General features: G+C 42.5%; 1 protein-coding gene across 1 annotated transcript; it reads left to right on the plus strand.

The window, feature by feature from the left end:
* Positions 1 to 4,951: 4,951 nt before the first annotated feature.
* Positions 4,952 to 11,841, plus strand: ATP4B (ATPase H+/K+ transporting subunit beta). Its single transcript, XM_063150530.1, has 7 exons — positions 4,952 to 5,063; positions 6,465 to 6,593; positions 7,878 to 7,991; positions 8,765 to 8,964; positions 10,257 to 10,313; positions 10,824 to 10,913; positions 11,683 to 11,841. The coding sequence occupies exons 1-7, from the start codon at positions 4,952 to 4,954 to the stop codon at positions 11,839 to 11,841; spliced, it is 861 nt and encodes a 286-aa protein (XP_063006600.1).
* The last annotated feature ends 6,867 nt before the right edge of the window (positions 11,842 to 18,708 follow it).

Raw genomic sequence — 18,708 nt, forward strand, 5'->3', positions numbered from 1 at the left:
CAAACCAACACAGCCAAAGGCTCTGCAAACCTGCTGTGTGCAGGCAACCCTGACAGCTCCAGGCTCCTTACCTGAGCTGGGCTCCCTGTGGTGTTGGGCAGGGCAGGAGCTTTCTGTGCCTGCTGGGGACCAGGCTCTGAATGTGTGACCAAAAATCCAATTATCTTCTCACCAGGATCTGGCAAGGCTCCACCATGGTCAGGGAGTGTCCACTTTGGCTGACATCAGGTTACATCCTCTAAATACAACTTAAGAAGGCTGTGTCAAAAAAAAAGAAAAACAACCAAAAACAAAACATCCATACATAATTTTGAGTGGCTCATGTTGAGACATGATGCTACCAAGCTGACAAAGCAGCATTCTTCTATTCAGGCCAGATCCCAAAGTAAACTTAAGCCAGAGGGCACATTGCCATGGATTTTAGAGGATTTGAGGTTGGTGAGGACACATCTTGAGCACCATTCAATTTTGGACACCTTTTTACCCTCAAGCCACAGACAAGCTGAGAGGAGTTCAAAAGAAAATGTCAGTAACAGAGTTTAAGTTAACTGGCTTAGGAAGCAAGACTGAAGAGTTATTAAATTATTAATAACTTGGCTAAGCAGTATCTCAACAGTCTTTGAAGTAGGGAGGCATAAAGGAAGGAGCAAAAGAGGGGAGGGGAGCCATGTCTCACAAGGTGACAGTGACACAACAGCCATGGTGAGGTCAGGCTGGAGAAGTCCAGGTTTGAAGGCTGAGCCACTTGAGGGATGTCTCTGGATGTCCCTGCCTCTACCTGTCCCTGCCACCCACAACACCCCTGGGCCCTAAGAAGCAGGGGATGGGAGAATGCAAGATCAAGAAAAAAGTGCAGAGGCTGAAAATGTGTATATGGTTTTTAGGTGATACTCTTTCCTGTAACAGCTGGATTTGGAGTAATAATGATTAGACTCTAAAAATTTCATATATGTTTATCAATAAATTCTTGGCTTTAATTGATGAGTATCCCTTTTGTCCACAAACAAGATTTTGAGTGTAATAAGAGCTAGGGTGCACTTTTGCAGATGGGCATTCAGCTGGGCACGTGGCTTGTTTTCTTGCAACACCACCTGAAACTCTATGGCCTGTGATAGCCTGTGCAGACAGAGATACCCCCTCAGTGGAGGTGATGAGGTCAGAACTGCTGGAGATGTTTCATGGGATGCTTAATGTTCCCAATGTGTTTAATTTGCCATCATCTGAAATACACCATAAGCAGTAGTATGTTGTCCCAAAACAGCAGTCTGAAAGAAACACCACTGGGCTTTGCTAGGTTTATTTTTGCAGTCAGTTTAGCAATTTTTCACAGCAGTAATTTCCTTTGGATTCCCAGGAGGCAGAGGGTGAGCAGAGGGATATGGCTAGGCTCGTGGTGGGATCTGCAGCCCTTGACAAACAAGAGCAGGACAGAAAAGCAGAGACCAGCCAAGCCCTGAAGAGAGGCTGCTTTGCCTTTCCCACTGCCCGATCATGCTGTGCTATCATAAACCCAGCATAGCACTATTGCCAATACCCCTCCTTGCTCTTATTGCTTTCTCTGAGGCTGAAAACAGTGGGAGCATCAGTTCAGTTCAGCTCCAAGATGTTTTCCCAGTTTTGCTTCCCTGAATTGCTCAGGCTGCATATCAGATGTCTTTATTTCAGACAGAAAATAAATACTGTGCTCCCTAGCTTGAAAAAATGCCAGTGTGTTTTCTTCTGTCAAACTGCAAAATACAGGAGAGAGGCAAATGAGGGGGATTATTAGTGAGACACAATGCAGCAAAGGAAAAAACAACACACACAAAAAAATCACCCCTCAGACTCTGAAACTAAATAGAAAGCTGGATGCAAAGAATGTTCCTTCACTGTGCCACACTGCCTGAGGGACTGTGTCTCTCTTACATGCTACTCTTTTTATTTCAGAAAACTTGCAGGAGAAATTTTTGCCCTCCCCATGACAAAGGCAGAGAAAGCCTGACAGGTCCAGTCACCTTCTGACTTTTTTAATACTGAAGACAGACCTGGGCCAAAGGCAAAGGCATAAACCTCATTTCTACCATGGAAGGAAGAAGAACTTCCAATGGCAGCCTAGTGTACAACCCCCGGGTACAGGAGGGAGGGAGCCCATGGATCCTCCCCACAGCTTGCTGTACCAGGCTGGATTCTCCTCCCAGCTGAGGCAGCCTGTGCTGCACACTGGGGAGTCACCAAGGCATGAACAGCTCCTTCAGGAGGCTGACCCATCACAGTGCTGGCAGTGAGGCTTCAGGCAGTGACCTGTCTCTCCTGGTGCTCCCCACCACCAGCACCTCCTGCACAGCCCCCACCAGAGGGAGGAACCTAGAAGTGCCTTATCATGAGCAAACAGAGTTAATGTGTTATTAACATTGACACCGAGTTCCCAGTCAGTGCTGGGTGAACTTAGAGCAGTTCAAGCTGCTGTGGCATGTAAGGAGCCTGGGCTAAAGCCAGGCCTGGAGTGCCAGGGAGTGCTGGCACACAGGTCTGCTCAGGACAACATCTCCAAGGGATAACATCTCTGCCTGGGTCTAACCTTTCAGGCACAGTGCTGCAAAAGTGGCCTTTAAGCTTATTACTCATGTTGCTAATTGTGTAAACCACAGAAAGAGGAAGGGGCTTCACGTCCCTGCTTGTACACATCATTCAGCTACCTCTGGTCACAGCAGTGTGACCCTTACAAACACATTCTACAGGGGTTTCTTTTGGAGCCTCTTGGTCTCCCTGAGCCTAGACTTTGTCTTGCTGGTGCCTTGGTCAGCAAGAGAGAAAATGTGCAGTGCCCTAGCCATGCCTGGGCTGTGCAGGAGGGGAAGCCAGGCCAAGTCTCACCTGCAGCCTTGTGCCACTCCCGGCTCCTGAGCAACCTTCCCTCTCTCCTGTGTGACCTTCCCTCTCTGTCCTTCCCTTTGGTGGCCAGCCCAAGGTCACTGGTGCAGGCATTAAAAACCAGCCAAGGAAAGCAAACATTAGTCCCTCTTCGAGCAGTTTGGGGTACATTAAACACAACAAAAGGCTCTGGGTCAAGGGACTGGCACTGCAATGGGACCAGGGCTGGCTGCCATGGCCACAAGGCCAGGGCATTGTGGCAGGATGGACACTGATGGACAGCCCTGCAGGGGCAGGTGAGGAAAGGGGGCTCTGGATGAATCCTACTGGACTATAAAGCAAGAATGAGCTTAGACCAGCCCTCCTGTGGGGCCATGAAGAGTTGCCCACTGGTCAGTAACAAGTGCCCTGACAAATTACTGCAGTGTCCAGGAGCCCTTCAACAGAGCCCATGGAACAGCAATTGTGCCATCCTACCTTGATGAACCACTTCAGGCAGGCAGTGTTCATTTTCACTCATGCACAAACTTTCCAGGAGAATCCCAGATCTGTCACAGCTGCACATGGATGCTGCCCATGGCTCAGCCATGCCAAGCATCTGGCAATTCACCAAGTTCCAAGTCAGCTTGCTTGTAAGGTGGTGGAAAATCCCCAGGTTCCCAATGGGAAACTTCTACACTCAGAACTCTTGCACTTATGAAGGTTCTGCTCTTGATGGCCCTTTTCTCTTCATGGTCTTTGTTGCTGCAAAACAGAGGAGGGACAGGGGACAAGTCCATGAAGGAGACATGACTTGGGAGCAGGCTCTCCACACACACAGAATGCAGCACACAACCCAGTGTCCCCTCTGAGCCCCTCATGCTGCCACTTGGATCTCACTGAAGACATAATTAATATTTTTGCATGCATTCCCTGGTCTGTGTCTTGGAAGAGGGGACAGCTCACCAGAACTTTTTGTGATATGAAACAGGGGACTCCTATTGTGATATGAAACAGGGGACTTCAGCCTTCAGCTGAAGGAGAGCAGGTGCAGATCAGATGCTAGGAAGAAATTCTTTGCTGTGAAGGTGGTGAGACAATGAAACTGATTGTCCAGAGAAGATGTGGGTGCCCCATCCCTGGAAGTGTTCAAGGCCAGGTTGGGCAGATCTCTGAGCAAGCTGGTCGAGTGGGAAGTGTCCCTGTCCATGGCAGGGCAGGTGGAACTAGGTAATCTTTATGGTCCCTTCCCACCCAAACCATTCTGTGATTCTGTGACTCTGGCTTGACTGAGCTGGGCTGTGTCCCAGTGTCAGCACTGGCCCCTCAGGGATGCCACTCCATACTGGTCGCAGCTGGATGTCACGTGCTGAGTGCTGCACTGTGGTTCCAGCTGTCATGCAGCTGCCATCTATCCCCCAGCCCTTCCCAAGCCAAAGCACAGCTCCCCACCTGGCTGCTGTGTCACCAGCTCTGCTGAGGTCAAACTGGGTGATGTGGAATTGGAAAGCCTCCATGTTTGCCAACCAGTCCACTTGTCTCAGACTGGTGGATGTGGTGCACCCTTAGTAAATCCCAACCACCTCCTTGTCTGCTTGCAGAGAGATCCCAAAAGGAGTTGCATATTTAACAAGTAATTACTTATTTTCTAACCAGCCACCCTGCAATATCCAATGTCCCAACAAATGGCTACACATTGTATTAGGAGAACTGTATCTACTACTTGCAAGTTACTCAGAAAAAAAGAAAAAAAAGAAAACACAGAGAGAAACAAGTTCTCCATTGCTTTATCTGCTCTGATAACAGCTATCACACAGAGTCTATCACAAACCTTGCGGGCAACTGGCAAAATGCGTAACTCTGCTGACCTGCTAAGGCACTCAAGAGAAAGGAGAAGGGCATTTGATAGGAACAAACTTTCCCTTGCCAGCACTATCAGCACCCTTTATAAAGGCTGATAGTGGTGAGCAGGGGCTTTCATTGGCACAGGAAGCAATCTCGGTCACCTTCAGTGGAAAAGAAGGTATAAAACCCAAAGTCTTTTTCTTGGTTGACTGTCTGGGCACTGCTTCAATTTCTTAGTTTCCACAAACGACCCATTTTTGGGAACTTTTCTGAGAAAATGGCAACTTTAAATGAGAAGAAGACCTGCAGCGAACGTATGGCAGATTTCCGTCGTTTTGTCTGGAATCCAGAAACAAAGCTCTTCATGGGAAGGTCCTTAATTAACTGGGGTAGGTTTTCATGTGCAAGATTCTTCTCTTCCTTCTGGTATGCTTAAAAACTGTGGCAGGGGGATGTCATCCTAATGAGTGGGACACAATGTAAATGTGTTGAAGCCAGCAGTTCTCATAAGTGCTTCTAAGCCGCTTTTTGGGCAGCTCTGTGAGCTGGATCAAGTAGATCAAAACATTGATCCATGTAGTTCCTGCAAATGTATAATTTTAAAGTGGTTTTGAACAAAATATTTCAAAAAAAATTAACACATTAACAGGAAAATTATTAGTAGCTAGGGGTGATGGTCACAGGGTGGTTTTGACCTTGTTAATGAAAAGGGGGTTGAGGTACATGGAGAAATTTGCATAATCGGTGAGTTTTTCCAATTCTTTGGAAACAAGTTTTGTTTTTCTGAAATTCCTTTCTGAATTATTGTCTGCTCAGTAGATCTTGTTTCTTATCACTGCATGCTAGCATGTATTTCATACTAGCAGGTATTTCATACCAGCATTTATTTCATACTAGCAAATCTTTCAGCTGAGCCTCCTTTCCCACAGCCAGACTTGTGTCGACATTGCTGATCTGTATTATGATCTATGTTCTGGGAAGGGCAGCCAGGGCCATTGTAAGGAAGATCCACACTCTTCCCACAGACTGTAGGAGTAGCTGCAAGTTTCCAGGTGATTTTTTCCTGCCTGTGCATGTAGTTTATTGGCTACTCCTAAAACCAGAATTTGACAGATGATGCAACTGGAATCTCAGCCTTTCCAGCTGGTAGAGAAGAAGGTGCTACAAGACACCTATGATTACAAGTAGAGGTTTCTAATAGCACCCCTCCAAAACAACCACTGGCTGCTTGTACAGCACCAGCCATGTGTAAGACACTTCATGCACATCCAGACAGAAACACAACGCCAATCTTGTATTATCTCACAGCAGAATAAAGTAGCAAGATGGCACATCTTGCTGTTGGTGATTTCAGCTGTATAAGGCAGTGAAACGATATGGGTCTAAAATCAACATGCCTGAAGTATTGCCATCTGTCATCCAAACAACACAAGGAGCAACTTGGGTTTCTCAAGAAACACCTCATCATCTGTGTGGCTTAGTCCTCATGTAATAAGTAGATAAATTATCTTAATATGTGAAACTACTTCAAGATGCCACATAACCTTTAAGCTTTAAATAATCTGAGCTCAGCACCAGCTCCTTCAAAAATCCTTGTAGAACTATACAATTTTTTCTAGAAGAATATTTTTTGAGTGTAGAGAAAATACTCCAAAGCACCTGTCCCTTTACAGGGAGAACTTCCCTGGGGACAAGGGTGAAAAGGAGACAGCAGGATCATCCTGGCTGCAGAGAGAGGATTGCACAACCTTGCTCAAAATTTGAAATTCTGCCCTTATTCTTTTCCACAGTGTGGATCAGCCTCTACTACCTGGCTTTCTACGTGGTGATGTCGGGGCTGTTCGCACTCTCCATTTATTGCTTAATGAGGACCATCAATCCCTACGAGCCGGATTACCAGGACCAGCTGAAATCCCCAGGTACTGCCAGGGTCCCACGGCAGCTCTGTAGGGCTGGGCTGGGCTGAGAGGCACTGCCAGAGCCCCGGGCTGAGGGCAGACCAACGTGGAATACATCAGGTCAATTCTGCCCACACAACCCCTGCAAAGTTTAACCTCGGCCTGAAAACTCTTTCAGGCTTTAAAAGAAAATCTGCACATTTATTTACGTATTGATACATTGATATATTTATATATAAATCTATTTATTAATATATTATATGGAAAATGAAGATAGATAGATAGATAGATAGATAGATAGATAGATAGATAGATAGATAGATAGATAGATAGATAGATAGATATAGATAGATAGATAGATAGATAGATAGATAGATAGATAGATAGATAGATAGATAGAGATATAAATTTATTTCATCTTGCTATCTTGCTATTGGGACGATCAGTGCCTGCCTGTAGCAGGTCACCTTCTCTCCCCATGGGCAGGGCTCAGTCCCTGGGGAAGTCCTAGGTTCTACTCCAAACCCCCAAGCACCACAGAGGGCTTTGGGGTGCCCAGCAAGATGTAGAGGCGATGGGGTGAGCAGCCTGGGGTGTGTATCTCCATGCTTGCCAGCACCATGGAAAGTCCCTGGGAGAGCAGGAATACCTTGCCAGCAGGATGTGCTGCGCCAGTAGTCAAGAAAGTAAAAATAATATGAAAATGTGGGATTAGGAATTCAGATTTGTGGGACATGAAAAGAGATAGGGGAGATGATCAGAGGCCACACACTGCTAAAACTTCCCACCCCAATGGCCTGTTTCCACAATGGGAGGGGAAAAAAACAGCCCTAAAAATGATTGTCAGATGCTTTTGTGTTTTGAAGTTTCCACTCCCATATTTAGCAAGTTTGGTGTTTGCTGGGAAAATAATTCCTGTGAAATGTTATGTGTGGCTTTTTCAAAAGCTGCTTCTCATGCTGCTGTATGATCTGTTTCTTTAACCCAACGTGACTGTTTTTGCTAACAACTCCTGGGGAAATCCAGTGCAATTTCTGGAAAGATTTTACAAGCTGTTCTTGTAACAGCATGGATATATGTGAAAAGAAAATAATTCAGCAGCAGCACAGGCTTTAGGGTTTTGGTTGAAAAACTCAGAGCTGAGGTGATTTCTGAACATGGTTAAACCCTCCCCAAAAAGGCTGAAGGATCTTATACGCTTAGAATGAGTCTTGATGCAGCATAATTGGTACTGTCAATTAAAATAAACAAATCTGTGCCTGGCACCTCTCCTCTGCTTTGTGTTCCCCTTTCCTCCTCCTGAAGGTGTAACCTTACGACCCGATGTTTATGGGGACAGAGGACTGCGAATTTATTACAACGTATCGGACAACAAAACCTGGGAAGGTTTAGTGACAACTCTTCACACTTTTCTGACAGGTAAAAATGAAGTTTCTTGCATAATACTGCAGAAAGGTGCTGCCTTATCTCCAATACTATGTCAGAGAACCTTGAGTCAGTACCTCCATTTTACATTTGTCCTTCTCAAATCACAGATTTTGAGTGGGAAGTGCATCTTCTGAAAGGGATGAGCAAATCACCTCATGAATCTATAAATCAAATGTATGTACACATCTATTAAAATCCAGGCTCTGCTTTAGGGCTTTTACTTCGCTTAATCCTAAACAGCCTTAATAAAATAGACCAATAGGAAGTCTGAAGGAAGAGGGAGGACAAAAGGTCTTCAAAATTAATCTCATCTACATTAATCTAATTAATTTGTCTATGACTACAAACATCAAAGTGCCATAATAAATCTCATAATGCATGGTGTCTTCAGGAAATAGTCAAAGTAGGTTATGTGCTCCATTTGCCTGCTCATGTCTTAGCATATTCCTATTGAGCCTTAATATTGTAATTCTTCATTTTTCTCACACACATATTGAGAAAAATTATATTTTAAATTTATTTTACATGGCACTATCAACACAAGCTGCTAGTCTTAACTCAATTCGATCTCTTTTATTTTGCTTTGCTTGGATATTCCAAAAAAAACCCCAAACCACAACAAAACTGAACCAAACCCCTAAACAGTTTAAGCTTTCCTTGTTCCAGTCTCCCATGATAGAATCTCCAGCCTGATGTTGTGATGCATAATTTGCATATGAAAAGCTTCAGAGGGGATTTTTTTCTTTCTTCCTTCACACATCTAGCATATACACCAGCTGCTCAGCATCTGAACATCAACTGCACCAATAATACCTACTTCATCCAGGACACCTTTGATGGCCCAAATAACACAAAACTATCCTGCAAATTCACCTCAGACCTGCTTCAAAACTGCTCCGGCATCACAGATCCAACTTTTGGATATCCAGAAGGAAAACCCTGTTTTATTATAAAAATGAACAGGGTAAGTACAAGGTCAAGGTGCTGAGCAGAAAAAATTAAAAGTAGCTTGAGTCTCCACTGGGGAGCTGCTGTGTCTCTGCTGCCATGGGTTCTAAACCTGCTTTCTACTGGGAACCAAAAATCACATGCTGTTCCCTGCCAGACCACTAGAGTAACCAGGGAAATCCTCAGACTTTTTCACCATTCCTACAAAAGTAAAATAGGACCATGGTCTCTGAAAATGGTCTTTCTACAGCTTAGATTAGGTTAAGTTTAGTTTAGTTGGTGCCTCTGCAGGGCTCTCATCCCACAAACGAGCACCAGAAGAGTTTCCTCCTGCAATACCTCAGCCCTGTGCCTTCAGCTGAGGCACCAGGATGTGGCAGTAACTGATGCGGTTTCAGAGAGGTGACATCTTATTTCTCCAGGCGGCAAAGAAAATCTTCAGAAGAACCTATAAAACCAAAATTCAAACCTGGTGGATATTTTTCTCAGGGAAAACCACAAACACATTTTTTGGAACATAATAAATGGAATTTTCAATGCTTTATTTTTTTTTTTCAGGATGTAGACAAAGGCATAAGCACTTTATATTTTTTAGGTGAAATTCTGAGCCTTCTGATTCAGTTTCAGTAGAAACTGAAGAACTTAAGTTCCCCTCCAATTTCTGATAGACAAAACCACTGTATTTTTTGTTTGGCTTGCACCTTAGGCATTTCCAAAAATCTGTCAAGCCCTGAGAGGGGAGCTGTGCCCCTGATTCTGGCTGGTGAAACAAGCACGTTCCAGAAATGCCTTCTTTAGCAAGACTGGGTGCCATCCCCAGCAGGGAAAAGATGTGGATCTTAACCTCCTTTACTTTTGCCTCTACAGGATGCAACCCCACTAGTTTTGTAGCATCAAACCAACTCGAGGGTTTTTCTGCCAAAACCAAGGTTTTGTAAGACAGATGAGCTCAAAAGCATGGATGTTCAGCTTTTCCTTAAGTGACACACAATTACTGCTTTAAGAGAGCCCTGGCTGCAGGGGCAGGTGGTATGGGTGGGTAATGAGCTGGACTCAGAGGAGGGGCAGTGCTGCTTGCTCTGGCCAGGCCAGATTTTATCAGCAGTGCTCCTCCCAGGTAATGCCGAGTCCTGCTGCCTAAATATCCAGCACAACAGTTTCTCACCTACATAAATTAGATTATTTGTTGGAGATAGTCTTACACAAGAACATATTAAACCTCAATTGAAGCTCAGCTCTCAAATAATTGATTGCCCAGTTTTATCTCAAAGCTATTTCCAAGATGACCAAAAGTATTTTTTTTTTCAGATTATCAAGTTTTACCCTGGCAATGGCACTGCACCAAGGGTGAACTGCACATATGTGGTAAGGCTATGAGGGCTGGGTCTCACACATTTCCAGCACTGACCAGAAAAAAACCCTTATAGCTCTGAAAATCAGATCCCAAATACTTGGAATATTCTCAGTTCTGTGCCAGTTCTTTCACTAACTGACATGCTAAGGAGAAAACCTCCACGTTTGCTTTATTTTAAATCACCTGAAAATTTGCATTTCCGGGCTGCAGGGACCATTTGCTGTTTGCTCCCAGCTCCCCGTAGTGACGGTCACACCTCAGCGCAGCTCCCTCAGGCCCTCAGCAGCTCCAGCTCACTGAATTCCCTGCTGCTATCAGAGGACACTCGCCAGCTTTTCTTGGCAATTGTACCAGCGGGAGATTCCCACTTTTATTTGAAAAATAAGAGTGGTGTTAACAGCCTGCTGAACTTCGCAGTTTTAAGTTAACACACACTTCGCAGCCCTGAGACACTTGCCTGGGGCTCGCCGATGATTCCCTCAGCACAGAGCTTCCTCCTGTCTCGTTTTTCCCAGGGTGAGGGGGAGTCTCGCCCGCTGGACGCGGATTACTACCCTGGCAATGGCACCTTCAGCCTGCACTACTTCCCCTACTACGGCAAAAAGGCCCAGGTGGGTGCTCCTTGCTCCTGTCTCGGGGTCTCTGCTGGTCAGAGTCACCCCGAGGTAAATTAGAAAGTCTCTTTTCCCAGCCCAGCGCTCAAAGGAGTCAGAACTCTTCATTGCTCGGTCTTGAGGTTGTTTATTGTATCTTATCTATAGAATTCTTTCTCCTGGCCTGCCGAGGTCTGCTCAGCACTCTGCCTGCCACCCGGGCCGTGTTATCTTTATATACTAAAAACTACGTGTACAATATTTACAATTACTTTCCAATACCTATCACCTATGTTAGACAGTGAGCTTCTACTCTAAACCAATCTAAAAATGCCAACGTCACCCAGAAGATGGAGGCCAAGAAGAAGAAGGAGAAAGGCTGGACACACCCAGATCCCTCCATCTTGCCCCCTGAACTCCCATTCTAAAAACCCCCAAAACCTATTTTTTCACTCCGTGATAAATTCACTGTCATTCTACTAAAACTTTTGTGGCTTGTAATTCTTCATATAAGGTTGGTAATTGTTTTTTCCAAGGGCTAAATCAACGGCACAGGGGTCTTGGTCTCTGAGTCCCTGGGCAGGGGCTCGAGTCCTCCAGGGCAGCCAGAGGAATTTCCTGGGTTCCGATACTTCTGTATTTAACTTTTCTTTGTCTTTACGTCAGGTGAAACATATGGAGCATCTTTGCAATCCTATGAGGACTGGAGAGGCTATTTTCAAACTGGTAGTGTTTGAAAATTTAAGTATTTTCTTTTTACATTTTTTTTTTTAATTTCTCCTTCTAGCCCAGCTACAGCAATCCCTTGGTAGCTGTGAAATTTCTCAACATTACGAGGAATGTAGAATTTAAAATAGTGTGCAAAGTCATTGGAGCTGGAATTACCTTCAATGTTCATGATCCGTATGAAGGCAAAGTGGAATTTAAACTGAAAATAGAAGACTGACCAGCAACAGAGACACTTCTGGAAACTGTATGAACAGTAAACTTAACTATTATCACACTCTTTGATATTTATTTTCTCACTATGGTTCCCATATAAATTACAGTGCAAGGAGACATTTTATACTGCAGGATGGCCTGTAGAGCTAAAAATCAAGATCCTCCTCTCAGTGTGTAAAGATGAAGATTATCTCAATGTACATAGCTTAATATTTCATGGCTACAGGATGCTGCTGCCTTCATGCAAATAATTGTAAAAAATAAGTTTCCCCCAAAGGGTGCAGCTGTGCCTTCAAAGGACATAAGTATAGACTTAAACAACCATTTTCAATCACTTTTCAAACCATAATAAATAATTGATGTATGATACTAAATCTTGGTTATCGAGAAATTAGATAGCTTGAAAAGGAAATCAATACTTGGAAATACCAGGAAGTAATTAAATTTTCAATCTCTCTTGTATAGGATGTATAAAAAAGTATTAAATTTACCGTATCCCAATGCATTGGCTTTTTTCACTAGTCAGCTGAGCCAGATTTTTTTAGTTGACAAATCAAAGACTGCAAAAGAAGTGAACTTGAAGTCTGTCCTCTAGCTCACAGATTTCACTGTACCACTCACCTCTGTGTATATAACCTAATAAAAATGACTGGTAAGGCTGTAACATCCAGTTACAGCCAGGAAACTCTGCATTTAACTAGAGGCTGTAATTTGTGGGTTTTTTTTTTTTTTTTGTTAGGTGTTTTGTTGTTGTTTAGTGTTTGTTGTTTTTGTGATGGTTTTATTTGTTTTATCCAGTAGAATAGCCCTGTATTGTAATGATAAATTTTGGGTTACTTGGAGTAATCTGGAAGATGCTGAAACAACACTAAATCTTTAAATGAATCCAAGCTTTGATAAGTCTGACTGTATCACATATAATACAAAGAGACACCATTGTTGTGTCTGTATAGTAGGTTTATGTTACCTGAAGTCCAGGATACTCCAGCCAGAAAATAAACACTGCACATAAAAAAACAACAACAAACAAACCAAAAACAAACATCAAAAACCTTCAAGAGCAGAAATCATTTTACACCTTCACTGCCTGGAACATTTCAGAAAGCAAGATGTAACAGATCACCTCCTGTACCACAGCCCACAGTACCATTCAGCCAGCCAGCTTGCAGACAGAGTCCAGTTGGAAAGGAATATTTCATCTCCAAAGCCACAAATTATATTTGAGCCTTTCCTAGAAAAATTCTTCATTTCAAAACCAGTAAGAAAATGCTTCCTCATATAAAAACTTTTTCCCCCCAGGCCTTTCCTGCTTCAATTTTTACAGTGCAGCTTTGCCTTTCTTCTGAGAGACAATGAAAATCAATTTTATATCTTTTCTGGAACACAGGTCTCCCTCTGTGCATCTTTCCAAAATGACATGGAAAACAATAAAATACTTTTGATAACAAAATAGTAAGTCATGTTCAAGATGGGTTAAATGTTGTCTACAAAAAGAACATTTAAATATTTCCAAGAAAACCAAGAACTCTTCCCTTGATGCTGTAACAAGGGCAGACTCTGCTTGACTGTTTTTAGTACCTACAGCTTGCACTGAGCTGGTGAATGAAGTGGCACAAGCTCACAGTCCAGTCAGCCCTACAGCCACAGCACAGGAATATGCTGAACAATTCCCTATGGATTATGTGCCTGTAAAACCACAGCTTCAGAACAACAGCCTAGACCAGCTTCACACACAGTCCTGTGATGGGATAAACAGAGAAAGGGAAGTGTCCTTGTGTTGACCAAATGATGATGCATTCTGACATCAAAAAAAAAATCCACCAAATCTGGTTCTCTAAGTACAAAGATTGCCATCCTGAAGTTAAATGTTTCTTGAACTTCCAGCCATCTGAGATTATTCCCTTTCTTTATTGAAACTGGAAATGAAACAACAAAGAGCAAGGTTTGTGGCTAGTGTAGCTGAAGTAGAAAAGTGTAGTTAATATTAGCCTGCCCAAACCCCATATGCAGGCACACTTAAATAGCAGAATGCCCATCATGCAAATATTTTGTAATACTAATTACTGCAGGCACAGCCCCACACTGTGTACAAGCATGTCATCTAGTGAGCACAGCTGCACTTTGGAGGCACACAAATGACAGAAGTTATGAGATACAGACCAAAATAAGCACATGGGAAGGAAAACAGGCAGGGCATCCTGCCCAAAGCACAAGAAGCATGACTGGCAAAATCTAAACAAGCTAAAAACCAGCTGAATCCAGGGGAAGGAGGCCAAGAAGCAGGAAACACCAGCAATGAGAGGGAAGAAATTAAGAGAAGAAATTAATTTCCTCTCCCTAAGAGCCCTCCAGCCTCATCACCTTCACCCAGAGACAGAGAGGACCTCGGCCACCAGCGCCAGCTGAACAGCAGCAGCTGCAAGTTCCAGTGCAATCACAGTTAATTTAGTGTTAGAGACTGACAAGTGTTACAGACTAACAGTTGTATACACACAGCAATAATTATTGCTGTGCAGGAGCTAACATTAGCACAAAGTGTGTTAAGGAATTGATTTAAAAGCTTTGTTTTCAAATTTGAAACCAGACACTTTTATCAGTCTTTTGAGCACTTTCACTGCAAGAGTCCAATTCCCTGAGAGATACACATGCATTTCAAAACATATATAAATACATACATATGTATATCTAGGTATATGTAGATATAATCATATACACAGATTATACATAAATTCAGCTGCAATAGTAGCAGTATTTGATTAGACCAAACAATATAAATGGGGAAAAAACCTCATCAGGCTACATGGGAAACTGAGGCAGCACATTTAAGAATGAATTACAAGCAAATGCAAGTTTCTGAGTTTAGTTAGATGCAGATCAGCTAGGATGGGGATGGGTGGTTAGTCCATGTCTCTGGAGCAGTGCAGGGGCCAGGAAGGCAATATCAGAGACCACACAGTGGAGAAAAGGCATGGGGGAGGCAAAATAGGCCATGAAACCAATACATTAACACCATGAATTTTTATATCAAATAAGTTTTAGTTTCCAGACTTATCTGCCAAAGGCGTTAAATAAAACGCTCAAAGATCAGTGTGAAAAGAAACACAGCAGCTGCTTTCAGATGCACTTTCCACACCTCCTTTTTATAAATATTCATGGCAGTAGTAAATTATTGAAGTGTAAAATCCTAATGTCTGTTATTAAAATAATGAGTGGAGAAAAACACTGAATACAAGCACCTTGATGCTTAAAGGACTTTGTGCTATGGCTATGAGACTACAGCAGGTTCAAAGCCTCCTCTACCTTTCAGAGTTAGATATTAATAATTGAGTCTTTGCTTAATGGTCTCGTATGATGTCATTGCTACTGCACTTGGGAATTCCTCCCACCATTTCACAGAGCTGTTTTTAATCTCTTACCTGTAATAAAAGTCAAGCAGAAATTGATTCTGCAACAAATAAAGCTGTCTAACCATGTGCTACTTTCAGAAATTGGATGTAAAGTAACAGCTACATCAATAATGCTTGCAGAAAGTATTTTCTGCTGTGCACCTCAACTCCCTTCACAAGCTTCATTTCTTTCAGGCACAAAAGCTCAAGCTCCAACAAGATTATTATGTTTAAATTAAAATACATATGTGCATGAAGGAAAAGGTGCCCTTTTTTTTCAATTTGATTAGAAAGACTCTTCTCAAAGGGAAGACTTTTCACTTTTCTTCCAATGTTTTTTTACTAGAGTGGTAACAATGGATGCACCAAAGTTCTCATTATTTTAAGAGCATAAATTGGGCTGAAAATTTCATTTTTAGGATCCTGCTACACCTCTGAGAAAGAACTGAATTCTGGAGAAACACTTGGCATAACACCATTCATTAATGTGTATATTTATTACTATTATAACAGTCCTACTATTACCAGTGTGGGAATGTGATCATTCCAATAAAAATATGTTCCAGCAATTTATTACTGTCATGAAGTAGGTAACTCATTTTAATTACTCAGATTTTAAGTTCCAGTTCTTAAATATCCCCCCAGATATTGATGAGCCTGTTAAAATGGTATCTTTTGTGTGACCTGACACAAATCCACTAATTTCTGCATTTCCCCCCTTTTTATTAAACAAGCCAAAATAAGTCTTCCTTAAATCTCATAGTAATAGATCTTGACCTTAGGAATAAAATAATTGGGGGAAGGGCTTTTTTCCTGATTATTTCCTGGTTTTTCCAACATCCTTTTGAAATGATGATGCTAACAAGTATGCAGCTGCTCACTGCTGGTCTCACTGAATGCATCTAGATGTAACAGCATTTTCCAATCTACTAGTTTTTTTATTACTAGTTTTACCTACACATCCAAATTCAGATTAGCTAGTTCCTTATAAAACAGGGTAGGACACATGTGGAGTTATAATCTACATTGACGCCCTGGGTCATTTTTAGGATCCTACATTTCCAGCATGGTCTTTCCTCCTGTAAGTGTACCTTGAATTCTTTCTTCACAAGATGTGGAGTTTAACCACAACATTTCTGGACATGACCTGCTTGCCAAACAATTCACATTAATCTCTCCTCTTCATTGTTTACTTCTTTTCTAACCAAAAATACTTCAGAATATTTTAAAATTTTCTTCTGAGTTATTGAAGAAATTGTTAAACAGGAGTACAGTCTTACTTGCTGCAGCTGATCAGTCAGTAATGATGACACAAAAATGATTCAGCACTAAATAGTTCATAACCTCTTAACATACAATCTGGAGATATTGTAAAACAAATTTTAAATCAGAATGCAATGAAATGAAAAGGTTTAAACATGCTGAAGCATAGCCTTTGTTTCCCTAATCAGCTAAACATTTGCAATCTCCTCCCATATTCATTTGATAGGATCCATTCTGTACTTTGTCATTAACAATTAATCTTCCAGGCTTCTAATTTTCTTCTAGCTGTTTCTTTCAGCAGTTTTCCTCATGCAAGATTCAGGGCTGATCTCAAGCTGTCTAGACCACACACATTTGGATAGGATTTCCTCACATTTTTGACACTTTTTACTTTTCCACACTTCAAAAACTGGCACTAGCATTATTTTAGTTTGTAAGAAATATTTCAAGGTTCATTAAAAATCAGCACCAGAAGTTGCGCAACTTTAATTACTGGAGCTGCACATACTCTTAAAAGTTTTAAGAGTATGTGCTTACTGTTCTGCTTTATTTTTAATAAATTCTCTCAAGTTTACATGAATAAAGAAGAGGAACTTGCCTGAAGTCTGAAACCTTTCTGTCTTTCTAACATGCTACAATGCAGATGCTCTGACCAGGTAGGGCTGATGAAACTGCACAATTTATAGCAATGTACCACGATGTGTACACAGCAATTAAATCGAAATTTTAAGTTTGGCTTTCAACATGTTGAAAACATCAAAAAATTTAACAAAAGGTCATGGCAGAACAAAGAAAAGCATTTGTAATGGTATTACAGGGGTGACTTTCAATTAACACCAGCCTCTCTTCTTTGCTCTCTTCCACATCAGAACATTCTGCCTTTACCACAGCTAAGCTGTGCCTCAATAATCATCATGATTTTCTCCAATTGTTGTTTCACAAAGTGCTGACATTCACTGAATGTGAGGACAGCAGGTCCCAGCTGAGTGAGAGGCAGATGGTGCCAGGTGAGAACTATCACCACGCCAGACAGGAATTTCCAGTGTAACCAATGTCTGAAGTCAGTAACACCCTGCAACGCTGCTTGTTGCCCTTCCTCGTTCTGCTTTAAGCATCAGTCTTAGAAACTTCATCTTGAAGCAGTCTTCACTTCTACCTGCACATTTAAGCACCTTTTCCATCAGTTTGGTACCTTTTGACAGCTTCTGAAGATGAGCTGAGCTTCCATTCATTTTCTGATGAGTCTGGCAAGCCAGATGACCCATTTGCTAGTCTGTTCCCAACACTGACATTTTCTAACATGTTCTTTCTTTTCTTTCCCTCTCTGTTATGGCATCCATTAGGTAATTCAAGCTGGACTGGAAGGCATCTCAGGTTGTCTCCTGTCCAGTCTCTGCTCAAAGCATGCTCAGCCATGAGGTCAGACTCGCCATTGCTTAGGGCTTTTCTCCTGTCTGGTCTTGAAAACCCTAAGGATCGAGTCAGCACAACCTCTCTGGGCAGCCTGTTCCACAGCCTGACCATCCCAAGGTGTTCCTCACACTCAGCTGGAAATTCTCCCATTTCAGCCTGTGTGTGTTGTCTGTCCTGACACACCCCTGTGCACTGGCTCCACCTTTGCAAAAACCTTCCTGCAGCACTGCAAGGCTGCCATTAGGTCTCTGAGGCTGCCTCTTCTCCAGGCTGAGCAAGCTGCTCTCCCGCAGCCTCTCCTCATACAGAAGCTGCCCCAGCCCAATGAACATTTGGGTAACCCACCAGAATCCATGGAAGCTCAAGGGCACACCAAAGGTCAGGAAAAACCGTGGAAAAATCTTAAATCCTAAATTCAGAAAATAACAACAGCAAAAGGCTGCTCTCAATCTGCTGGCTCATCTTTGCTTTTCCTGGTAAATGAATGACAATTAAGGCTTCAACAATAAAGTGTGTGTGACAGTAGCCTCATGTCTGGAAGCAGACAAGGTTGAGAAGTAGTCATATAGTCATGTAGTCATAAAGTCATGTAGTCATAAAGACAAATGGCCTACTACACTTCTCACAAGCAGACAAGAGAAAGGAAATCCCAACAGTAAACAATTATCTATTGGGGAAAAACCAGATATGCTGTCCTTTGTACTGGTGATCATTCCACTGGCGTTACATCACGTTGGTTGGTTTTTTGGGGTCTTTTTTAACTTTTGCCCTTTCTACATTAAAGCAGCATCCAATCTTCAGATTTCTCA

This window comes from Melospiza melodia, chromosome 2, assembly GCF_035770615.1.
Source record: "Melospiza melodia melodia isolate bMelMel2 chromosome 2, bMelMel2.pri, whole genome shotgun sequence".
Taxonomy (NCBI): Eukaryota; Metazoa; Chordata; class Aves; order Passeriformes; family Passerellidae; genus Melospiza; species Melospiza melodia.